At 35.9% G+C, this 27,420-nt stretch overlaps 1 protein-coding gene across 1 annotated transcript; it reads left to right on the forward strand.

The window, feature by feature from the left end:
* The first annotated feature begins 3,785 nt into the window (after positions 1-3,785).
* Positions 3,786-27,333, forward strand: LOC149556145 (non-specific phospholipase C1-like). The gene is made up of 3 exons (XM_089830264.1): positions 3,786-4,931; positions 8,718-8,894; positions 26,770-27,333. The coding sequence occupies exons 1-3, from the start codon at positions 3,806-3,808 to the stop codon at positions 27,090-27,092; spliced, it is 1,626 nt and encodes a 541-aa protein (XP_089686390.1). The 5' UTR covers positions 3,786-3,805; the 3' UTR covers positions 27,093-27,333.
* Positions 27,334-27,420: the final 87 nt, after the last annotated feature.

Here is a 27,420-nt window from a genome sequence, read left to right on the forward strand (position 1 = left end):
TCTCTTCTCTTGTCCTTCTCTAGGGTTGTTGATGGTTAGCTATTTTCCAAACTATTGAGCAAAGCTGTAGTTGTGATCCCACCATTCATGCCCATCATTTCTCTGATGTAATGAACAACAAGTAATGAATACAGATAGTTCTAGTTTATTCAATAGTTTCAAAAGTTGTTTTTATTCATCCTTTATGTATTTGTTTCAAGGAAATGAATAAAATGCAGCAACAAGTTTAATCTTCATTCTAATTTCTTGTCTCCTGTTCATGTTGTTTGTGATCTTTTAGGTTTTGTGAACAAAGAGCATAAAACTTAGTTGCATCCTATTTTAGGTTGTATGTCGTGATTTGTTTTTCTTATGATTCAAGGAGTTATGTAAATGCTTGAATTACCATAATAGGGTTGTAGATTTCGTGAAGGGATTGATTGAGTATGAGATTCAAAAAGATGTAGATGTCTGATTCACAAGGTGAATGGATAGATCAGGAAGTCCTGATACATGAGATGTGTTAATGACTTTCAAGGATTAATGTCAGTGATTTTTGGGATTGCCCAATAGATAAGGCATTGATTAGCTACAGGATCAAAATGTTATGTTGTTCATGTCTAGGTTTTGTTGAAATCAATCTTTATAGTCAAAATCCTTTTCTCTTCTTGTTGAAGAGCTGAAAAGTGTTACCCTCACTTAGCTTATCTAGTTCATATGTCATGATTCTAGCTATTTCATGTTTATGTTGTCTACATAAGTATTAGAAGATTAAGGGTATTATCTGCTTTGTTAGATTCAAGTGTATGCTTTAACACTGGTACCATATGAATGAATCTAAGGTACACTCGCCTAGGTTTTGCAGAGCTTGAAGTAGAAGAAGGGTATAGCCTTATAGTTGGCCTTGGTGTCTAAATAGGTATGTTATAGATGGGAAGTAGCTACCCCTAGATGTATTTTATTCTCATTGGGGATTTTGAAACATGACATTTTAAAACACCAACAGATGGATTCATGATTAATAAACCCTTTCTCCTATTTTGTCTCGCATCTTGCATTTTCATTTGCACAATTTTTTGAGATCCTAGGGTCAGCTCCATGTGGTCCAACTCTATAATAAGTCAAATTGGGTCAACCTTTTCTAGAATAGGTTGGCCCACGTCAATTTTTTTTGAAATAGGTTGACCTATTCCATGGGGACTTTTAGGTCTCGGGGCCAATTTTGTCTCAGGGTTGCAAATTTAGAAATTGGGTAACCTAGTTGGCTTGCTTTATTTTGCCCTTAAAAACAGTATATAAGGAAGCATATGCACCTCATTTTCACATCCACATACAATCCACAATCAATATAAAAATTTCACATTCAAGTACAACACTCAAGAAATAATTTTTTCATCATACATTCAAGACATTCAAAGATTCAAGGATCCTTCATGAGCATTTCCTCTTCAAGGTCTAGTATTTTGTTGGCCATTAAGGGAGAATATCTATATCAAGGAATTCATCATCTTCTTTGATACACATTTATATCCATGGCTCCATAATGTGGTTTTGGAAAATTCATTGCATTTGTGGAGATATCCTACATCCTTCTTTGCAAATTCAACATTCACAACACACAAGAATTACAAAATCCTTAGTGATATGAGTTTCTTCAAGCAAAGTTGAATATTTACATTTGTCTTCCTTCCTTTCATGTTTTACATTTCAATTTCAAGGGTGATTCCTCAATATAGGGTTTGACCAAGGAAAACCCTCATTAAACCAAAATAAAAATTAAGTTTTGCAATGTATAGGAGAATGATAACCAAATTGTGATTGTAGATCCAAAAACTACTCGCCAAAACATTTTTGAAGAAGTTGGGTCAACTTTGCTACTATGTCCATCTTTTTATAAAGTGTTAAGACACTTTACCACAAGGTTGACATATTTTTGGAGGTCTAAGAAAAGCAAACATTTTCTAGGTTTTCTATAGTGATTGTGAATTCAAAGTATAAGTATTAGTCATAGGTTCATATCCATGAATTTTAGAGCAAAAAAACATATTCCCTTGCACATTTCAAAGTGAGTACTTTATTATTCACTTCACTTTTTAGTCTAAACCTATTTCCCTATCTTAATTAGGCTAATTGCATATATTTAACATCTACATCTATCTTACACTTCTCATTTAATCAATTAGTCCAATTTCACATTTACATTTACATTTCTTTCATCAAACATACATTGCATGAAATAGGATTTGCTTGCGTACTTCTTTGATATAATTAGGTTTGGAAACACCTCTTTATCTTGTATTTTGAATACTAGCATGGAAGCATTTAGTTAATGAATTCATCTCACATAGTTTATTTTACACTTAAACAATAACGTATCCATATACAAACATCCCCACATCCATTTCCATATCTTATTTGTCTCTGTACATTTTTCTATGTATTCCTTATTCATCCATTATTATGTGTTCACCTATATATTCCATTGACACCTTAATTTGAACATCTTTTGGTTCTTAATCAATCTCTTGGGTATGTGATTGATCTCATATATGCATATCCAACTTGTAAAATTTCAAACTAAAAGTCATAACTTGGCTAACTCCTACCCATTCCTTTCTCCCTAAACTTAACTAAGCATATTTGCACAATTTATTACTATGTCCTTATATTTGGAGGTATTTAATTACATTAAGTTGCTCACCAAGTAGTCATTAACCTATCATCCACATTTATGCAAAGAGCATGCTAGGAACAATTCAATTAGATCATTAAAACAAATTATGAGTCTACAAAATTATCGTAGAAGCATATGTATGGTTAAAACTTGTTATCTTCAATCATTTAAATGATTGTGAAGTCGTTCTTTTGAGGGGTTGATCTAGAATATGTATCCTAGCAATTCAATAACCACCTAAAGGTACTTAAAAATGCTATCAAATGTTTAGCATAGAATAGACTAAAACAAATTAGGCGAACTAGGGACAAGAGGCACACATCATACTAAATCAAATCCAAGGTCAAAGATTAGATTTATGTTTGTAAAAGTCACCAACCTCGTCATTCAAATTTTCACGAAGTGCAAACTATTTGAAATATGAGGTGAAGTAAAGACATGTACTTTTGTGGATTTGAAGTTTATTCAAGGTCTTTATTCATTAAAATAAATACCTGAACCTTCTCATTCAAATTTATAAATAATGTTTTATAAGTTTCTTTTTAGATATATATCTTATAGATCTAACACTAAATATATTATTTAGATTAATACTCAATGTAAATCCTAAATTAGTCGACCAACTTAGAAAATTCATAAAGTTTTCTATAATTTTTTTAATAATATTATTAAACTTAAAAAAAACATTTGCTTACCTTTATTTAAAAATAAAATAAAACACACCTAAATTATTTTAATATATCATTGACCTAATATATTTTTAATTGTTATAACTTAAATATAATTATTAGCTGACCAAATTACGACAATAAATAGAATTTCTTGAAGAATCAAGTTTATAGATTGTTCTCGCTCTCACAATCACTCAAAATCATGGCCTGCCCAGGCGACTTACACAGTAATATTAATTTAATGTGTTAACAATTGTGAGAAAAGAAAAAGATATTTTCCTTAATTTTACTCCACCAATCTCCGTTTTCTTCCTCACACAGAAAAGCCCTTACGACCAGTTCCATTTATATCTGATCCTAATAAACAGCATATATAGAATATACTTTCTAGGTAGACGACCAACCTTTTGTCCTTGCTTGAATTTTCATAATATAAACACCCAGAACACAATCTAGACATCAAATTTGTTTATGAAGAACAATGCTTGCTGGTGCTAGAACAATGAAGTATCAGAGGAAAATTCTGTTGCAGGCTCTTGTAGTAAACTTGATTTTTTTCAGTTTTACTTCTTTTGGCCTGGAATTTGACAAACATAAGCACAAAATCCATGGACCCATCAAAACAATTGTGGTGTTGGTCATGGAAAACAGGTCATTTGATCACATGTTAGGATGGCTGAAGGCCTTGAACAATGAAATAGACGGTGTTACTGGCAATGAATCCAATCCTGTTTCAACCATGGATGAAAATTCTCCGAGAGTATACTTTTCCAGTGATGCAGAATTTGTGGACCCTGATCCGGGCCATTCTTTTCAGGCCATAAGGGAACAGATTTTTGGGTCAGAGGACACCTCAGCAAATCCAGCCCCCATGAATGGATTTGCCCAACAAGCGGAGAACATGAGCGAGGGCATGGCCGAGAAGGTTATGAGCGGTTTTAGGCCTGACGCTCTTCCTGTTTACAAAACACTCGCTACTGAATTTGGAGTTTTTGATAGGTGGTTCTCCTCTGTACCCACCTCAACACAACCCAATAGATTCTATGTCCACTCCGCAACATCTCATGGCGCCTCTAGCAACGTTAAGAGAGACCTAGTTAAAGGCTTCCCTCAGAAGACCATTTTTGATTCAATAGATGAATCGGGCCTATCCTTTGGGATTTATTACCAGAACATCCCTGCGACTCTTTTTTTCAACCAGCTTAGAAAACTTAAGCATGTTCTCAAGTTTCATGAGTTTGATTTATCCTTCAAGTTGCATGCCAAATTGGGTATCCTTCCTAATTATGTGGTGATTGAGCAGAGATACTTTAATGTGAATATTTACCCTGCCAATGATGACCACCCTTCCCATGATGTAACAGACGGGCAAAGATTTGTAAAGGAGGTGTATGACACTCTTAGGGCTAGTCCTCAGTGGGATGAAATGATGTTTTTGATTACCTATGATGAACATGGTGGATTCTACGATCATGTTCCTACTCCTGTTACCAATGTGCCCAATCCTGATGGCGTAAACGGGCCTGAACCATTTTACTTTGAATTTGATAGGCTTGGAGTTAGAGTACCCACACTTCTGATATCTCCTTGGATTGAAAAGGGCACAGGTATGTCTTATCCTTTAGCTTCTTCTTATCTACTTCTCTTTTTTCCGAAAAATGCTTCTATACAAAGTTGTCTACAATATGAAATACTTTGAAGATGCCAGAAATCTGTTATTGTTTGAAAAACTCTCTTTTTCTTTAATCTGAATTCTGGAATAGCTGTTGGGTGTCATTTCTTATATTGGTTTTTTTTGGGGGTGAAGATTTGTTTTTCAATTCTACTGTAATTTATATGTAATATGAGAGTCTGGTTGTGGCAATTGGGTTACATGGAAGTGGATTTCTGGATTGTATAATTAAAGATGTTTTCTACTCAAAATTACCCGGAAACTGAACCTGAAACAGAAACCATAAACATTGATTTTCTACCAAATGCTGGAAATGAATTGGTGCGGGTAAGTCTGCTCAATTATTATGAAATGTCAAGATAAAACTTAATAGTGCACAGGAATTTCTATATTTTTTCATAAAAATATCACGAAAATTCTTGCATTTTCAGGGAACGTCCTTTGTAATTCTGGTTATTTTTGTTTTTGGTTTTGTTTCAGCTAAGCATAAGGAAAAACGAGGACATCCTATGACATTTCCCGCAATTTAAGTTTTTGCCGGTATATTTTACATTTACAGTTTGTTAGGCTCGAGGTTCTAGTGCTCAAAGACATTGATACAGTAGGAAAGGGTTCCAAATTAAGGGACTGCCTAGTCCCTGCAGCCCAAATAGATTCCCTCAAGAAAATAGCAGACAATTTGGTAATCCATGTAAATGCAAAAACGAGGATGTCAACTGAATTGCCTCTTATGTCTATGGAAGGCATGAAGGAGAAATTTATTATAAACATAAAATGTTATACAGATATGTGACAACACTCGATTGAATCCTGGTGACAGAGCTTCAATAATATAGTTTCCAGTCTGTCTTCATCAAATCTAGCCACTGTATGCTCTTGAATGCCCGATGATCACTCTCAGCAGATTGTCTCCACACATGATCTGAGAATCTCTCCATCACAGTAGGGATTTTTCCCTACTGCCCTGCATTTACAGACCCAGAAACATGGGTCTCTGGAAATGAAATAGATAAGGTCTACATGCAAAGCTGCAAGCCATATTCATTTATTTATTTAGTTTACCCATCAAAGTGTGAACATTGCTTGCATTTAATAAAGATTACCTCATCTACGATGAACGTAACAAGCCAAATGCAGAATAGGGTAACATGAGATGTTCTGCAGCATTAAGTGCAGTAATAACTCGCCCAGAAGTGTTGCTGTGTAAAATCTGAAGGTGGATCCTTCTTCCATTCAACAAATCCAGAAAAAAAGTGTCCTCAGTTCCTCCTAAAGAAGTTCCAAATCTTCCAATCACTATAATGCTCTGGCATTCTTGCAGAGATTAAAATGGCAGGAAGTTTAAAACAGGCACAGTTTGTTGATGTTGCTTTTTCTACTGCTATTATAATTATTATCTATCTACAATATTATTGTTATTTTTGGATGATGTGGACTGGCATGAACCCAGGGATGCTCCTGCTTCAGACACATCTGTGTGTATGTGGTTAGTTCTTGGTTGTTTGATCTGGCTTGTCATGCAACTGGGGATGAAGAAATTTTGAGCTCTTAAATGCTCAGTTTTATAGTTCAATAACAGGATACCAGGACTGTTGAGCTCAGAAATCGGTGAGAGATATCAAATATCTACCCCGGGATGCACACTTTCATGGAAAACCAGGAAGGGATTCCCCAGCTAGTCAAGCAACAAAAGCTTATTATATTTACCTTTGCCTATCTTGCAATTGGGTGTCAGCTTGATTTGGGTGCACAATGTACGAGATCTTTCATTAGGATTTTAAAGGGCAAGATGTCCACAAGATTGGAATAGAGACCTTGCTATGTGTCTTCTATTTATCTCCCAGTGATAGTCTTACGGAATTAAGCTTTCTGAGCTGTTCTTGGGTCTTAATATACAATTCATGGATTTCAATTGCATCCCAACAATGATGTTTGTATAGCGATCCCGAGTATATGAATACGATGGACAACTTCCAGCATAAATTGTTCAAGTCATTGTTAGCTTAAGTTTGTGTACAATTCTCTGTGGTAACACAACCTGGACCCTGATGTACTGGAGCTATGAGTGGCATTATTATTTTTATTGCCGTTCAGAACTAAAACCATATCTTTTGTATTTGTAGAGTGATAGGCACAATTTGTTGTCCCTTGAAAACTTCAGAGCTCACTTGTTTTATTATCTAAATTTTGGCAGAATGCAAATGCATGGTTATGATTTGTTGGATGGGTAGCACAATATTATGTTGAAATTCATGCATCAAGATTCAAAGGTATAGATCAATAACCTTGAAATTTCAGATTCTACGTATGCTGTCAAGACCATATACCAGAAAGCTTTGGTGTAAAAATGCTTAAAATACAGCCTACATTTCCTGTCTCTCCAGCCTCTCCACAATTTTTTGGAGCTAGTTGTTTCAAAATGATCTGGGGCAAGCATTCACTAGACTTTCCTGGCTGACATTTTCACTCTTAAAACAGAGACTCAGATTCATGATCTACACTGAATGGTTTAGATCATAAGATAGTTTATTGAAATATACTCTTGTTGTGGAAGCTAGGGACACTTTGGTCCTTGTTGGCTTCTCAAGCTCTGTGATTTGTGATATACTCTTGTTGTGGAAGCTAGGGGACACTTTGGTCCTTGTTGGCTTCTCAAGCTCTGTGATTTGTGCATGTAGTTCAGACAACACAGACAGATGTGATCATTTAATGTAATTCAATAGAGATTCATCATCTGCTCCTTGGGGTCTTCCCAAATGTTTCAAGATGCAGGTTGAGTGGCTCAGTTGTCCCCATTTTTTTTCTTATTTTGAATCTCGTGTCTCTGAAATGCTTTGGGATTTTTTGGGTGTCCCAGTGACACTTTGGGATGTCTTGAACCCTTGAGACATTGCAGATGCACAGCCTGCTGAAAACATCACAGGGACAACGTGATATCACCCATGTCAATAATTGTTTAAAAGTAAGAAAAAAACTATAATTATAAAATCAAAGAATAAAGAAGGGACTATTTGAATTTGTATTTACATGATTGTTGATAAAATAATAAGAAGATTTTATACTTGAATTCTGTCTTTGCACTTCAGTATTTAATGAAAATTTGAATGCTTGTCATTTGCCATCCTCATACAATCTGAATGTTTTAATGGAAATGCCTCTCCTCATCCTACTGTTCCAGAATCTACTATAACATGATTTATTCCTGTTAGTAGAAAATAGAATTCCCATCTCAAATTCGAGAAATGGAGATATTGGGGATATTGGAATCACATTGAGAATAACTGGTCTGAAGTCTCCAATAACTGGTCTGAAGTCTCCACTTTGGAAAAAACTTTTCAAAGACTATGAACAATAAATTGTGAATATCAATTAGGTGGAGTTGTGCAAATTAAAGATTTGTTATTTGCCTCTAAACTTACTTTTGGACCCAATTCTAACAAATATGACCTGGAGTCGTTGCTTTTACTAGCATACATATTTGTGAATATATTGTTAGCTTCTATTGCATCATCAGTGTTTGCCTATATCTATCAAGGATGTTACAAGAGTTGTGGACAAGGAATATGTTCTGTCTTCATGGAAGAATGGAAAAGACAATTTAATTTTGCTATTTTGTGTGATTTTTAAGACATGATGAACTTGGTTGTGCAAGATATATTTGCTAATAGAAATTTATGGTCATTCAGGCAAATGTTGATGATTTTTTTGTTTTTATTTGCAGTAATCCATGAGCCAGACGGCCCTACTCCAGATTCACATTATGAGCATTCGTCTTTGCCTGCAACAGTGAAGAAGCTTTTCAATCTTAAATCAGATTTTTTAACAAAAAGAGATGCGTGGGCTGGCAGCTTTGAAAGCTATTTTTATATTAGAGATACTCCGCGAAAAGATTGCCCAGGTTTGGGCTTCTTTGCTTTGTCTTTTTTCTTTGATTAATAATTGGACGAGTTTACTATAGTTTATATCTTCTCTGATTTGCTAATTTTATATATTTTAAAGTTGTTCTCATCTAGACATATGATTACTTTTAGAATTTCCACATATGACAGCATTGCTAAACATCCATAAAATATTGTTGCAAGTATTCAATATTTAGCATAGTCATTAAATATTTGTCAATTTGATGTTGACAATAACATACATGATACATGGAAAAGTAAATTGGAATAAGGGAAGACACACAAGATGCCAAGATCTGGCAAATCATCATCATTAAGGATGTTGAACTATCTGGATCACTGAAAGGAGTTGTAGCCTATTGCAAACTGAGCATTTGCATCTCCTGATACAAAAGTAATAAAAAACATTTATCACCAATCAGGTCCTCAAATCTATAAGTTATGGTTGTCAAATTCCAAGGAGGAGCTCATTAGATGACCTTAAATCTGCTTGAGTAGGCCAAGTTGTAGTAATTGTACAAATTGGGTGTCTAAACTGACATGGGATAGAGGCAAATAAACAGGTTAGCATCTTGGTAGAGGGTTTATCTATTTTCATTCTTCATTGCAGATGTCTCATTAACAACCTGCCTGCTATAATAATTAAAGTTCCTTCTTCAAAATCTATTGCATTTTGCTGCACTTACTTTTGCATCATATTAACTCTTTTGAACTACACCATTGTTATTTCCATGTGGATAAGATGTTTGACCTTTATTTTCGTTTTAAGAGAAATGGCTTGGATTTTATATTTTACATTTGACAGTTGTGCTTCTGAAGCCAAAACATAGATTGACCACGAGACATTTTTCTTTACTTGACTTTTCTTTTTTGAATTTTCTAGCTGCCAACTGATATAGTTTCATTTCTTTGAAATAACAATTGCTGTCATGATGTCTATGACACCTCTCCACCCCTCTTCCATGTACAAAGAATGAAATTATTCTCTTATAAAGGTTGGTTCAAATTGTCAATTTGCCCAGTGATCTTCTGTTTCTACGTTTTTGTAAACTTAGAATTGTCCACTAGGTGTAGTTTTTGTTGTTTTAAATAACTTATCTGTCTCATGAGAACATGGGGACAAGTTCTCTTGATGGCATGATTTTTATCTTCTTGTCATTCATCCTATTTGTGCTTGAGTTTTGAGTTGCTGTGAGTTGGAAAGTATGGTGATAGAAGACAGGTGGGAGAAACAACTAGAGGACATTTTTTTTTTGAAATGGAGCATAGTTCATGAATGTTTTTACCTTACTTTTCAGATTAGAGAAAACATCTACTAAATTCCCTTTTAAAAATTGCATAAATTTCTCCTATAAATTCTTATTATCTTGCATTTGTAAAATGCTGTACATTTTGGTACACCTGATCTGTAAATTTTCTGCAAATTCTAATGATCAGATCTGTGGTAATACCTTTAATCCCCTGCTGTTCTTATCTTCCTTTATCTCTGATCTTGAAAATTGGATAACAATATTGATTGTCCTTTCTGAAATATATTTATTACGGAAAGTATCGATTTGTGACAGAGTTGTTTATAGGAGCAGACTTAGTGTTCAATTGTGTGTCCTTTAACTGCAACTTCACCCCACTTATATACCATAACCGAAGGGCATGTCCCTTAAATTAAGGGACATGACCCTATCTAGGTCGGCCCAAAACACCTTCTCATTATCAGCACCTAGAAAGAAGAAGTTAATGTTAACTAACATAATTAATCTAGTTAATGTTAAAGCTAACAAACAGTCATTTACCAAGGATCGCTGATTATGCCTAATAAAGGTGCAAGGTATTAATAACCAGTAAAATGGTATTCCATTAGAAGAAGAGGATTGTGCGATCTGCACATTCAGAACAGTACGAGGATCCAAGTTACAGTTTTAACATGATCTCAGTTGTATTGTAACTACATTATTTTGTATGGTAGATTACTCATTTTGCATTAGTTGTTCTTGGAGTAGGTTTTGAGTCTGTGTAGGCCCCATGTTCACAGTCTAGGGTGCTGGTTATGTTGCCAATAATATTTCTAGAACAGTTTCACATCAGACTAAGTTATGATGATGAATTGAGCAATGTAACACAATACTAATGTAGGATTGTCAAGCATTGGGAGTCTTCCATATGGTTTAAGATAGTGTTCAGTTTTCATGTGGTTTATTTGTTTCTAGGCATTTATACTAAGTTGTTCAACCTGTCACTAATTTTTTGTGGTTGCATACTGCAGTCTTACAATATTTGAGTAGGGCAGAATCTTTTGACTAAAATAATCATTTTATATTATGTTACTTCCTTGATGATAAAATACTCTTGGGGAGAATTATGAGGGGCCTATCTGGAAGATATTGTAAGGAGCCCAAAGTTGGTTGTGTAAGACTTTATACTAGTTTATACAGTTTTGTTATCAAGTCTGGACAATCATTTGGACTAGCCATGGGATGGAGATCGAGTTTCACAAAGATTAAATATCATCATGCAGCCCAAGAAAGCTTACAAGAAATATTTTTTGACAATGCTAAGTCTCAATATTCACCAAAAATTTGTAATGGAAGGAATAACATTGTGTAGAAATGCTTTTGTCTGAAAATCCTTCCTCTTCTTCAACACTCTTATGCATGGACATGTTCCAGATTGTCAGAAACAGCAGTTACTGATAATTTTTCTTGTGGGTAGTTCTTGATTTGATAAATTCAGATTCAGAACTCTTCTTGCCTCTGTCCTACGGATGTAGAAGACAGAACTTGTTTCTCTTGGGTAATGATGATACCTAGTTAACTAGTTTACATGTTCTTAGGAGTTAGCATGGGTTGGTTATGTTTCATAGAAAGTTTCTTGTGAATATTACTACGTTAAACAAAAGGATGGAGTTGGACAAAAAAGTATCCAGAAAGTATGGAACTGCTCAAGGAAAAAGTTTAGGACAGGTCAGTTCTGACTACTTTTAATCTTGTAAAGAAATAATAACCCAAAACGATGGTAGTGGGGAGACTGCAGCTGTTTTGTTGGCTTGCATTCCTTTATGTTTCTGATGCTAAAGGGTTTCTATTAACATCTTTGTTTTCAGATATATCATATCCAAGGTTTTCTAAAAGACATTCTAAATTACACCTGTATCACTATCCATGCACTCCTCACTTATGAAATCTTATTAAAATAATTTAATAAAACCTATTTAGAGGATGTTGCTTCTCAATAGCCAAACTTAAAGGCAAATCTAAAGTGTTATATGTTACAAAATATACCATTCAAACAGAGAATTTAAAAAGAGAGCAGAAAGAGTCCATGAAGTGCCAAGTTGTATGAATAACATGGAGCCCTGTGTTACCAGTGTAGATGATAAAGTAAGATGAAACCAAGCCTAAATGATGCTCTATATAAAGGGAAACAAACATAAGACCATCTCTAATACATTGTAGATCAGTAGCAATAATCTAGAAGGTTAATGGAGTTGCTTATAAGTTGCAGTTACATCCTTAGGTTAAAATGTATCTAGTACTCTGCAATTGTTTCTTGATGAAGGTACTCCTCAGTTACTGTAGCCTTTCAAATAATGCAGATATATAAAAGAATAAAGAAGAACATCATTCACCTCTATGAAGTTAAAAACCATTCACGAGAGTGAGGAATTAAAGAAATGTAGGAATTAGGGAGTACTGGACTTAATGATTGAAAGAAGGCTAATTGGAAATCTAGAATACAGTTGGAGAGAAACTTACATCATCATAGACAATAGGTACACCAAATGGAGGAAAATTATTATGACAACTACAATAGTATGTTACTGAATTGAAGCTGGTAGAAAACCCGATGTTCAATACTATGCCTAGCTCAAATTTGGCAGATAGTAGTCAGTTTGCAGGGATAGATCTCCTTAAAAGGATTAAGAAGTACATGAACAAGCCCTAGGCCCAACAAGAAGTCATGACATTGTCTGTTAAGAAGATATAAGAATGCATTTGATTTGGAGCTAGCCTAAATCTCTTAAACAAGAAAAGATTGCTCATTCTATCATTAAATGCATTTAAATACATAACAGATGTCTTTTAAAAAAAAAATCTAGTTTGCAGTCTTACTAATCTATAGTAGAATTTTTTGTGTAGTTATAATTTCACTCAACTTTACTGATATGAAACATGGTAGTTTGTTTTGTTACACATTTCTGTTGAGCCTCTTGTCCAAACTGCATCCTTATTTCAAAATAACATCATCTTGAGGTTTATATCTATCTTTTGAGCAAGTATAACGGTTGCATAGGTAATTCCATGATTGACCTGTTTAACATGCAAAATAATGTAATTTATGAGTTAGCATATTGCATTCTCTGTCTATATCTCATTGTGATTCAATGTTAATGATATTGTATGATGTAGTGAGCATAACTTCTTTTCATGATAATTTATGTTGAATTGCGATGCTTTATAATTATGTAATGGTGGCCTATGATGAATCATAATGACTTATGATGAAATCATATTATTGCAATGATTGGATGAAGAGATGATCATTGCTAACCAAAAGAACAAGCCTTAAGAGTGGCCTTGTAAAGTAATTGCTGTCAAATTATGGTATGGAGAATTGCGATATTACTATCAGGATTCAACTGTGTAGTTTTTTGAGTCAAACTCATTGACCTGTGTTTCATGAGTTGTGATTCACAAGAATCCATCTCTCATGATAATGGATGGAACATATAGCACTCATTGCATCTAGGTGATGCTCATAGAGCTGAAGTGTTGAGACTTCATGGGAGGTCACCCATCCTTGTACTACTCCAGCTTGAGTGCGCTTAACTACGGAGTTTCCTCCATGGTTAAGCCCACTCTGCTTGGGACCAAAATTTGCAAAACCTTCAGCAAGTGCTGTGATTCATGTTGGTCACAAATTTCCTTGCTGGTGATATGTCCTCTATTCCTTGTGACGATAATGGACATGGCAGGCTTTTGCATATTTGCATTTATGGTCACCTTGAAGTAACTCTTAGCAGGGTTCTCTCCCTCTAGAAATAGAGATGCATAAGCTTCCTTCACATTTGTTACTTGATTTAATTTGTTGTACGGTCTTGCATGTGTGTATTGCATAACTAAATCATTTGTAAATTTAATGATGATTACATGATTAAAGTGAAGAAACTGTGTGGTTAAGAGGCATATTAATAAAATGATTCACATTTTAACTTTAAGAAAATAGGAAACCATGGATCAAAGATCTGACAGATCTTGTTCTAATCTTTAACAATGTGCTAGAGACCAATCAGTGAGGATGAGGTTGCTGCTGTGTATGGAAACAATGCCTCTAGGTTGCTAAATAGTTAATTGTACATCTTAAAACATTATATTAATCTTGGGAGTTATTCAGCATTTTATTATTTATACTTCCATGTTGAAAATCTTTTATACTTGGAGATGTATATTGTATTGTAAATCTATAATTTGGTACAAGAAATTCTTCCTGGCATGTAACTCAGAGCTATATGAATAAATTGTATTTAGTCATACAGTTACAAAACAGTTAGAATGACGAATCAGGTATTAATGAGAGAAATAAAAATAAAGGTCTCAGATGGCAATAAAATGGACATCTGAGTCAGTATTCTTGAAACTGATTATTTGTGCTTTCATTCTTATATTAATTTGGATTTACGTTGGTATCTATGATCCCGAAGAGGTAACACACAATAAGTTAAACAAGGGGCTGCAGTGACTTTCCAGAATTTATAAAGTGCTAACTGCAGACTGAACATGGTAAAATTTACCTATCTTATCCATTGAGGCGTTTATGATCTTCTGTCATCCCTGAACCTATATGGCTATTGGCATCTATTTTGGCTTTCATTTGCCATGGTGAGAGTTGTAAAGGCCCTATTTCCTACTGTCCAGTAAGATTCAGGGTTAAATTATATTAGAGATAAGTCGTTGCAAACTTCATATAATAAATCGTTTCTATCCCTTGGATTATATAGGTCGGGCATTTTCTCCTCTAGGAATTGTTAGATTACGTAGTTGGATTTGTTGAATTCTTTTTTATATTTGGAAAGTGCATAACTTACCTATCAAACATTTCTGTAGCAGATATGGAATCCTTTTTAACTTTTAAGAGGCGAGTCTTAGCAAACCACGATTTCTTTTGGACAACATTCCTAAACATAAAATAATTGAACTTCGAAATTCTGGAGTTACATGATATCTACCTTGAACATGCATATGTCCATTTAGTAGACTTTGTAATGTCTCTTGGTACTTCAGGCTCAATTCTTGTATCCTAAGTAGAATTGCCAAGAAAATGCATTGATTTCCATAAGTATATGATAAGTAGGGACAATCGTCCATTTGTATTTAGTTTCATATGCTATCTATATTTCTTGTTGTTAAGTTTGATCCTCTATTACTTTGTTGTAAGGAAAGAGGAATTCTGAATATAAACCAAGGCGCTTAGAGACCACCTGATAGATTCCCTCAAAGTTTACAGATCCAAGCCTGCCCTCGGGGATTTTTCCGTCGAGGATTAGAGGGTTGCTAATCCCCACCCAAGCTTGGGAATTAACCTTTTGGGATTTATTTAATGCCCTGCCTGGAGATCCTTAGAAACAAGGATAAAACATAGACTAACATATTTAATTTTGTTAAGAAACACATAATTACATGCATATAACAATCATAAAGATTGCAACAGAAGACATAACCAACCAACCAACGATCCCCAAACATTCACTACTTACCAACACGTACCTTTCCATCTAGGTGAATTAACCAAAACAATGTTCATTCTATTAAACATATTACGTTATAATTGATGTTCGTTTTAAGGCCCAAGTACAAGTCTTAAATGATTAAACCATACAAGTTCATTTCTTGGTCTAAAACGTAGAAGGAATACAAAAACTTGCAAAAATGACACCAAAATATCCAATAGGTGATCTGTAAAGAATTGGGAAGAAGTAACTCCTGAAATGGTACCTAAGTCACTAGGTCGCATTCTCTAAACAAGTTGGAAAATACCCACTGTTTGAGGTACGATATTTGTCTATCAGCTTGTACAATAGAACTCCAAGAGCCATGCAATGATCTGGTGAATCCATGCCATACTTGCATGATGGAATTCTGGGCTGAGTACGATGACCTCTTGTATTGCACGATAAAACTCCAAGAGCCGTGTGATACAACTCTCTACTATGTGTGATGAAACATGAAGTATTGTTTCATCGTACGATTTGCTGACTATACTAGGTATGACTAAGTACCCAAATTGCATGCAACAAAATAATCTGATCAGCTGCATAAAACAAACCTCCATACCGGGAAGTACCAGAGACATGCATCTTGAGGAATAGGCACTCGATAACATCAATACATCAAGGTATTAAAACGAAAACATCTACCATGCTATTCTACCAAATACATCTCTAATTCACAGTAGTGATAATACAACATCAAGTAAAGCAATAAGCACTAAGTACAACATGTGCATCAAGAATAGTGTAAGTACCAAGTAAGACATACATCAAGAATATCTGGATAACAACAAGAGGACAAAAGGAGAGAGAAGGTCAAGGCAAGGTTTTGTAACTGAAAGAAGACCATCCTTATTCTCTGATCCTTAAGAGTGGTATAGGTAGCAATGCCTCTCAACCACGTGGAACCCTTAGGCACACCCCACTGTGCTCATGGAGATAGCAACTTGGCCACAGTCACATAAGACAAAAGCATACAAGGCTAACACACATGGCAAACAATGCATGACAACAATTCAATGATCATGAAGACAGTGCAATACATTAGATAACTAGCCAGGCATGCTATAGGATAACTAGGTAGGGACTCTAGTGGAGTGTAATTGCTTGGCATCGACAAGCTCAAAGTGTATATGGTATGGCTCAATTCCCCCACGAGGCCTCATACCTAGTATGGCTCAACTCCCTTGGGAAGCCACATACCTGGTGCGGCTCAACTCCAAAAGGAGGCCTCACATCGTGCCCTCGTGACAACTTCTACAGAAGATTGGAGAACGTATAGATGCCACACCTGCACATTGGCTCCCTTTGGGACGCTTGGAGAACATACAAGTGTTCTCTTATCTTATCATTAAGTTTTGTTTTCCCATATAAATTATTTGGTTATCACTTAGTAAACCTTTTCACATTACCTGGTCGACCACTTTCGGGCCTGGGTACAAGAGAGGAGCCACTTCATAGTTCTACCCTATATACCCATGTTCATCACACTATAAGTGCCCATAGGCAATGCAATTTGCTAACCAAACCCCCAAATGAAGAACAATCCCTTAACCGACCTAAATCTAGGAGTTTGGGTCTTGCAAGATCTCGTCATACACATGCGCACACACTAGTGGGTGGGCACAACCAACTTGGTGAAATTACCCATTTAAACCTATTCAAGGGTTAGATATGAGAAATGCAACAAAAGAGTGAAGTACAAATAACTCACTCAATTAGGCATCTTGTTGGGAGAGTACAGATTCAACACAAATCCCAATGTCCATAAAGTAAAACTAGGACATGAAAGGAAACATGGAATACAATCTATTTCCATAATCAAGACATACGCTACCAAAATCCTAACACAACATGGGTGGCAGGCAAAAGGAGGCAAAGATAAAACATGCAAAATTCAAACTGCTCAGATTCCAGCAAAAGTGGAAACCCACTTTTGAAATGTGGTCAAAGTACCAAGGGTTGAATAAAATTCCCAAACCAAGTTCAAAATCACAATCCAACAAGAATAAAAAGCCCTCATTCTCAATTTGAAAACACATTGTTTGAGTGGGATATAAAATACCTAGGAATGTCCTCTAATCTTTTTGACTCGAGGACCTTGCTCTTCGTAGGAGAGGCTACTAACCCAAAATTCAAGTCAAGCCAAAAAAAGGAGACATACAAAAATTGGATGGCATGCAAAACAAGGCGACAAAAAACCCAAAAACCAGAGTTCTCGGATTTTGATGAGATGGAAAACCCACTTCTAAGAAATGATCAAACTTCCAAAAATCAAATACAAATCAACAACCAGGCACACGCAAAATCTGACAGCATAACATTACCAAAACTTACAAAACCCTCATTGAGAAAACATAAAATACTCACACCCGCCCAACTAGGTGGAGAAATCAAACACAAATGTGGGTGAATGCTAATTCTCGGCTCACGATCTTTTTGCAATTTATTTCATTTGAAATAATGAGGCCAATTCAAAATGGTAAGATGCCCTACCTCACACATTTGGTTAAACCAAGAAACGAAGAAAAAATGAAGACTTTACCGAATCGGCTGAAATCTTCAGCAAAGTGGAGCAATTCCGACACGAATCCAATGGGATCTATCTTGCAAAGATTCAACGAGCCAAGCTCCGACAATGAGCATAACAATAAAATGGCCAAAGAGGGTTTGGAGGAATATCCCCAAGACCATGAAATAAAACAAGTGAGAAGTGATTTGGCATAATATAAGCACTTTCCCGAGTGACTTATAAAATAGATTATTTACCTATTAAATAATCTGTGTCCACTTTCCAAATCAAATAAATCAATTCTAGATATTTGGAATTCAACTATGACAAATCAGATAGAGAATAAATTAAATTATATCAAATAAATAAAATCCTGCAAATCAATTTAGTCAATATTTAATTTAATAATTAATGTGACAACTACAGAACTCTAAATGCACAAATGCGTTCATGGTTCTAATCACATAATGCATTATAAAGCCAGATTTACCGATTTCTTGAGGGTTAAATAGTTCCAATTATAAGGCTACGTTGCCCATATAGGAATGACATTGGCTGAACATGAAAGGTCAAAGTTACTATCTTTTGGTGCCTACTACAGGGGATATAGTTACACACTCAGATTATGGTTTCAGGGTGAATGTACATAGTACCTATTCAATATACAAGAAACGTCAAGTGTAGTCTGCTCAATATATAATAGCCGAAGCACATAAAGACACAATCATGTGAAGGGGAACAGGACACCGTGTAGATCTTGCAAGCAAGTGACTACGACTTTGTTCCCATTTTGTAGTAGCACCAATAGGTAATCCACACATAGCAGTGCTGCAACATAGTATAATGACATATAATTACATGATATTGCATTTAAATTAGATCATTTAAATAATCATTATTCATCAATTGAGCATATATAAACTAAAATTAAAGAACATATATCCACAATGTAGAGGTACAATAATCATGAATCCAAATGAACATGTTCCATATGCAAATAGAATCCATAATCCCATACCCAAATATAGATAAATCATTTCCCAATTATTTTAAGCATATAATAATGGAAATAATAACTAGATCACCCAACAACTTATATGGCACAATATGACATAAAATCGCAGAGAATCGTCTTGAAGTATCGTCAATAATCTCAAATACAAAGTATACTAGATAACATCATAAAGAACCATCACACAAATATGGTCAAAATACCACTAATCAACATGATCAAATACATGAATTATCACTATTGAAGGAAGCAAATCAGGTGCAATAGTCCAAAGTAACACACAGTGCAACCACTGTTCATATCTCAAGGGTACTCACGAAACAACATCGTAATACCATACAAAACTAGGTAACCATTAACACGCACCTTTGTGAAACCATCGAGTACATCATAAGTTTCATTAATCAAGGTAAAGCATAATCAATTTATTGATACAAAAACAGAAATCAAATGACTCCAAGGGTGTAGACCACTCATCAGTCCCAACATGATCTCTCAAAAGGCAAGAATATCAAGGTCACATCCCTCAGGATGGCATACAAAAAATCAAATGGGAGAGGCACTACATCATCTCCCCCCAAAGACTAGGCTTACTCCTGGAAGCCTGCAAGTCAACAAGGAGCAATGCACACCGAGTGCGGAATCAAAACCAATCAAACTCAAGGATAGCTTACGAACTTCTCCATAAGTCAAACCAAATCTCTCCAAGATTCGCAAACCATCTTGTCAATCACTGAAAAGGGTCAGCCACAAGAGAAAGAGTATCACACCATCACAAAACCCTTCAACAAGGAACTCAATGTGCTAGGAAAACTAATCTAGCCATGAACTCTACACTGGGAGGCAAGAAACACCATTACAACATGCACCTACCAAGTGACCACTATCCATGGTCAAAATACTACGCACTTCCAATCAAATTGGAATCATGGGGAAGAATCATCCGAAAATACCAAAGAACACTACCATGCCAAACAAGAGCATTAAAAAATCTAACTAGAATCTCACTAACTCACCCTCAAATTTCAAAGGATGAAGATTCTTTGCCCATGTTGCACTCTTTTGAGGGATGCTACATCCAACCTGAGGCAAAAATATGTACAATCATATCAAGCTACATGATCACAACCAAAAGCACTCACATCAAAGAGGCTTGATAGTGCACTCCTTCCTTATGAAGGGATACTAATGAGAAAACTTACTATCAAGCATACGAGCAACATAGTCTCAAAGATATAGAGAGTCCAACTATCATTGGGGACTAGGGTCACTTAACCCAACTAGAGATGACATCACCTTTCAACAAGGTTGAAATGAATTCCATTGGTGAACAAAATCGTATATTTAACTTCATACCAACTCACATGATGGTAATATGTGTTCATAGATACCATGCCCCTCTAGCCATACGCTAGGGATACTACTCTTAACCTTCAACTAAAACCCAATTTCCAACCTTCAAGTCAACCACGAAAGATCAACTTGACCAAGGTAGCATCACAAAGACATATGCATAAGGAGATATAACTACAAAGTGTTGTGATTGGAAGGGAGTCTCTCTCAACCTCTGCACTAAGTCAGCCCAAGATGAGTTGGGAAAACTCACAGTACCACCATCTGAACACTCACCCATCACTAACTACACTAGTGTTGGATACACACCAACCCACTTACTTTGAAAGAGACAAGTACAAAAGCAATGCACAGACATTAAGGCCCACACCAAGGGTCAAAACTCATCATAGGTGGACTAAGTCACACCACACTTTCCAAAGGTAACCTTTTTACCAAGAAGGAAGCACTCATGGTCTGCACTTTACATCACGGAAGTAGATCGAAATAATAACGAATATGTATACACAAGCACAGGTCCCAACTAAAGGATCAAGTAGATTATAGAGAAATAAGGATTCATCCTTTAAGACTTCACTTGAAATGCTGAACTTCCCCAATGGCCGTGAATCCGATCTTTGATGGTTGAATTGGCCTCTACTTGATAAAGGTTATCTAGAACATCAATTTTCACCTTCCGGACATGAGCAGAAGTGACCATTGTTTCCCAAACAACATTTTTCATTACCAGGGTCCCAGATGAGGATTTTCACATAACCAGTTGATAATATACTTATCCTAGCGAACAATATGCAAAATAATGCAAATTTTTGTACGAGATTTCCCAATTAGCAAAGTTATCTTCGCAACTTTTGCATCCAAACTTGTTCAAAATGCATTAGAAAGCTCTCGACGAGCTCTAGGAGATGATGGAGCTAAAACAATTCTAGGACATAAGAATTTTTGTTTCCACACAAAAGAATACAACATAGCTAAAAGAAGACAGTCTTGGTTGTCAAGACATGCAACGGAGGAAACACCTTGAACCACAAAAGAGAAGGCATGCCAAAACCAATGTATGGAATGAAATGAAAGATAAATTACACATTGTAAATTGATATAATTGTTAGAGTAAATAATTAATTAATTATTAATTATTTATTCTTTTACTTAAGCTTACTTAGGTTAATGCATGTAGTTAATAGTTGCAGTGATGAGTTGTTGACAACACGGGAGTTTGTTCCCTTCTAGCATGTTCCACCTTTTTGTGAAAGTGTGCTTAGTTGTCAATCTTATCTTCTACCACTTTCCAGCTTGTTCTACAAGCTTCCTTGAGGCCTTTATATTCGGTCTCTCTCATTGTAAATTCATCCATTCACATAGCAATTTCATTTTTTCCTATTGTGAAATATTTTCTCTTGCGTTGTTTGCTTCAAGCTCTTGCTCTTTTGGTTTCTCTTCGACAAGCTATTTGCATGTAGGTGATTTTGGCGCATTGCAAAGTCGGATTTTATCAACTCCTACATGGTATTAGAGCCTCCCTGCTGTTTCTTGGCTGAAGGATTTTTGAAGCTGCAATTTGGAGACAAACCCTAGCTTGTTTGTGATTTTTTCTTCAATCGGAAGGAAGAGAATTTTTTCAGTATTTGGAGAAAAAGGAGAAAGACGGTTTGACATAACAGATCTGACACTTTTTGGGCTTTTTTCTTTATTTTTTGGAGGTGCGACGGCGGTGATTCAAAAAAAAAAGACTACAGAGGTGATTTTCAAACAGCGATATCTCCCTCATACGGACTCATTTTTTCGAGCAATTTTTTTGTTTTGGGGTAGAATTTCGTGATCTACACATTGGTGCAGGAAGTTTGACATCTCTGTTCCTCAATTTTTCTGCAACTCGAAAATCCCATTTTTTGCACCTTCAAAGGCTTCATTTGGGCTCATATGGACACATTTCAATGCTATTTTAAAAAAAAGTGCATGATTTATTGTCTACTTTCCAGATTTGGAATCAGTTTGGAGTAATATTGAGCTCTTGGTTTTGGTGTTGAAGTAGAGGTGTCAGTTTCCTCCCTCTTTGCATCCGAAATCCAGGTTCTTTTAAAAGTTTTTCTTGGTTTTCGTAGTTGTTCTTTTGTGGTATTTGAGGGATATCATTATCTGTTGTTTGGGGGGGGGGGGGGGTGTATTTTCTTTTCTGCAATTTAATTCAGAATAAAACCCTTCTACTTTCGTCTTCTCTCAATGGCGGATCCATCTGTGACCCATTTCACGCCACACAACTATCAGACCTGGAAGGCACAAATGACTCGGCTTCTCATGCCAAGGGGCTAATGGTCATGTTTGGATGAGAATCAACTTGTTCTCACACGAGCTTTTGAGGTTCTTTAGCACAGGAACAAAATGGATGAGGCCATGGGATTGATTGCACTGAACATTTCAAACAGTCTACTATTTCACTTGGATGGTTTGACCACTCCACGGGCTTACTGGCTCAAATTTCAGACTTTGTTTGGCACAGTGAATGAGTTCCGGGCACTTTCGCTTGATGCAGAGTTGACTTCTTTGACACTTGATAGTTTTCCCACCATTGAGGACTTCTTGATGAAATTCAAATCTTTGCGTACACTTTTGCAGGGATGTGGGAAAACCAAGACAGATGATGAGTGTATCTTTTTGATACACTCAAAGTTGAGGGGAGAGTATCATATCTTCTCTTCTACTTTCTACTCCACTATGGATGCCTTGGGTGACAGACACAGGGTGCCATCATTTGAGATATTTTGTGATCGGTTAACTCGTGAACATTCCAAGATCAATCAGAGGGATTCACTTTCAGGTTCACAGTCGCAGGTATTGCTTGTCAAGGATACACAGGAGCAGGAGTCGAAGCAGATATTAGATCCCTCTTCTATTGGTTCATCATCTTCTAAGAAGGAGGAGAAAAAGAAGATTGAGACTCCTACCTGTTCTATTGTTGAAAAGGATCTCATGATGAGGCACATTGTTTTCAAAAGAGATTTGATGGCTAGGAGAAACAAATTGTAGATTTGCAAGCTCTTCTTCAGAAGAATACTGTTTCTTCTCCATGCTCTTCTACCTCACAGGGGTCTGCCTTTTAGTCTTCTTCCACATCTTCGCCATCTACATCAGATCTTGGAAAGGGTCATGCATTACAGGCTTCCATTGCATCTCCTTCATAGGTTCCTTGGATACTGGATTCAAGTGCTTCTCACCATATGACATCTTCTCAAGGTGTCTTCTCTACTCTTGAGGCTTCTCCTATTCCTCATATTCTCATGGGGAATAACACTACCCTACCAGTTTGTGGGAAAGGTTTAGTTCACATCCAGGATGGTATATTCAATAATGTATTGTATGTTCCATCTTTGCCTGCCAACCTTCTCTTGATTTCTCAAATTACACACAGTGGATTAGGGAAGACAATTGAGTTCACTGTAGATTTAGTCTTCATTTGGGATCGTGCTACAGGTGGCCTTATTGCTATAGGGACAATTGATTGTTCCACCTGTCTCTATACCTTCTCACACTTTTGCCCACCATCTCCATTTTTGGAGCACACCTCTTCTCTTTCGCAGGAGCATCATGTGGTGCAGTTCGGATGCTTGAACCTTTGTATTGTTCCTAAGATCCCTGTTTTGACTGCTACACCACATCCAGTTGAGGGCTTTTCTCCTCCGCAGGATTCTTATTCCGCTCTGCGTGATCCTCCAACTCCATTCATTGAGCCTCTAGGTGCATCTGTTGCAGATACTACAGAGGACATTCATGACAATGTCAGCACACCTGCCTTGGGGATTCCATTTCAGGATTCTCATACTTGTTTCTTTGGGAATTAGCTAGGCCTTCCAGTTTTCCCTCTCATTTAGGGGTTCCCTTGTTTTGTTCTCTTGTTTACTCCGCATTGTAGTTTCATTGGTTTGATTCTTTCTTTGGGGGCTCCATTATTCTGGGGGGGCTTTGGCATCTTTTCTATATCTCATGGGGGGGGCTGGTTGTACTTATGGTTTTGAGAGAGTCTCTTAAAACATTTCCAGTGGAAGTTGTCCTTGGGGGGTCTTGTTGAGGCCTTCCTTCCTTCCTCCATTTTTTTAACATGTTTGTACGTACGTCATTTTGGGGGAGAGTTTTCCCCATGAGGTTTTCCTTCTTTCCCCATTTTCAGAGGTTGCATGTCTTTGCATTCTACATGGGTGCCTAACATGGCCTTGTTGTCAGGACCCATTCTGCATTTCATCTTAGTTTTTGTGAGCTTAAGGCATTCCCCTAAGTTGCACTTAAGGGGGGTTGTTAGAGTAAATAATTAATTAATTATTAATTATTTATTCTTTTACTTAAGCTTACTTAGGTTAATGCATGTAGTTAATAGTTGTAGTGATGAGTTGTTGACAACACGGGAGTTTGTTCCCTTCTAGCATGTTCCAACTTTTTGTGGAAGTGTGCCTAGTTGTCAACCTTATTTTTTACCACTTTCCAGCTTGTTCTACAAGCGTCCTTGAGGCCTTTATATTCGGTCTCTCTCTCATTGTAAATTCATCCATTCACATAGCAATTTCATTTTTTCCTATTGTGAAATATTTTCTCTTGCATTGTTTGCTTCAAGCTCTTGCTCCTTTGGTTTCTCTTCGGCAAGCTATTTGCATACAGGTGATCTTGGTGCATTGCGGAGTCGGATTTTATCAACTCCTACAATAATATCATCTATCATGACTTGCATTAACTCAACCATTTTACAAGAAGTTACTAACATGTGAACTAAAAGATTCACAATTCAATGCATCAAGAGTCATATGAATTTGCTTCAGCCTTCCTTCTTTATGACTAAAGTCATAAGGAAGATCTTAGTATTACTTTTATTACTATATATGTATTTATATGCCTTATAATTCTTATAGTTCAGAAATATTAGATCTTTAGATCTTTCAATTATTTAATCCAGTCATTCACTTCTGATATGTAATTCATTACCTGATGGAGTGGGATTGGACTTCTTTAAATATTATATCGCAACCAACAGCTGCATCCCTTGTTTGGAATGGACATGACTATTATAATTGTACCACTTGATGATTGATTGTTATGGTCTTAACTGCACCTCTCCATTGCAAATTGATTCTCTTAACTCAATCATTGTCTTCTCTTATTTTTGATCAGCTTAATTGCCTTTGATTGTGCTTTGTCTGATTGCTATTATTAAATCCTTTTATTGATAGTGTGACTTTTTATTTATCAACTAATTGTTAATAGTCTGTGATTATGCATCAATAATAAATATGGATGTGGACTAACCCAGCAAATGGATATTATACGATCGCTGTCTTCTTTACTTCTGCCGCTCCTTGATACTTTTTTAATGAAGTCTCTGTTTTAAGTATATAATTTGCTGGCCTTCAAAAAAACAGTTCACTTATAACACGTGGTGACTCTTGAAGTTGGCCAGATTAATGGAGTCTCTAATATGATCATATTCTTTCCCATTTATCCCTTTCAATTTTTATAAACTACTGCTTGTATTTCCCATAATATGTATGGTAATTTAGGAGAAAAGCCAGACAACATTGTCAGAATTGTACCAGACATTGTCTCCTATGCCAATTGATACTATTCTGCAGCAGTTGCATATCCTGTTGGAGTACTATATTGTTCACATAGATAAATGCCTTGGAATTTACTATCATATATTTTCTGAAGCAACAGACACAGGGTTTGATTTATATGATTATTATATTTATTATTTATTTTTATGATATTTTTATTCATTCATTTATTTCAAAGTTAATTTCATTTTATTATTATTAAATCCTATCTCAGGAAGGGGAGATCGCAGACTTACTGAGTTATTACATAACCTACCCAGTTACATAGGTGGTGAATGAACGATAAAATACGAGTGAATCCTGATCACATTGAAAGTTAGCTAGCTTTTTTAATGATGAATAAACAAATTGATTCATGATTTGTACATATATAGCTGAATTGCTCTACTAGATGCCACATTGCTAAGTAAATAATGGGGATAAAAATCTTCCAGTATAGAATTTGAATAAAAATTTAGGATATTGACTCTATAAATTTGGTCTTTAATACAATATGTTTAGTTTGTTGATTTCATTTATTTTGGCATCGTTGAGAATCTCTTGGTGGTGCTATTCTCTTTTATCTTGGACCATAATTTTCTTACATAAAAAAGCTACTACTTTCTTTGGGTGCTGAATATTTTACACTGTCAATACTTTGCAGAAACACTTCCTGAACCAGTCAAGTCATCAAGGCATGTTCCAATAGATGAAGATAAGAAGATTTCAGAGTTCCAGGAGGAGCTTGTTATACTTGCTTCACAGTTGAATGGGGATTGTTTACTCAAAAGCTATACTGATCTTGGCAAAACTATGACAGTGAAACAAGCAAATAGTTATGTACAGGATGCTGTTGCTCGTTTCTTGGAAGCTGGAAGGATGGCCTTGGAGGCTGGGGCCAATGATTCGGCTATTATTCACATGAGGCCTTCTTTAACAAGCAGGAAAGTGGGACCATTTACTTCTAAACTGTCACAATCTTCTTGACTTGAACCCAAATAATGATTCGAGTCCTTGAAGATCTAGAAGAGTATTTTTTGTGGTTTATTGTGTCATCATGACACAATAAACAATCTGAAATACCCAGTGCTTAATTTGTAATTATCAATTACTGCTACTTTGGCTATATTTATCGCAGAAAATATGTATATATATTTCTGATTGTACTAATTATGTTACATCAAAGCTACACTTCAATGAAGTCGACCATTAAAATTGAACAATTTAATGCTGGAATTGTGACTTTTGTTGTTGGATTTTACTGAAAAAGGGCCTTTCTGGGTTCTTGAGGTGCCAAGGCCCCCCTACCCCTTCT

This window comes from Cupressus sempervirens, chromosome 5 (assembly GCF_028749045.1).
Source record: "Cupressus sempervirens isolate cs-2001-9-10 chromosome 5, ASM2874904v1, whole genome shotgun sequence".
NCBI lineage: Eukaryota > Viridiplantae > Streptophyta > Pinopsida > Cupressales > Cupressaceae > Cupressus > Cupressus sempervirens.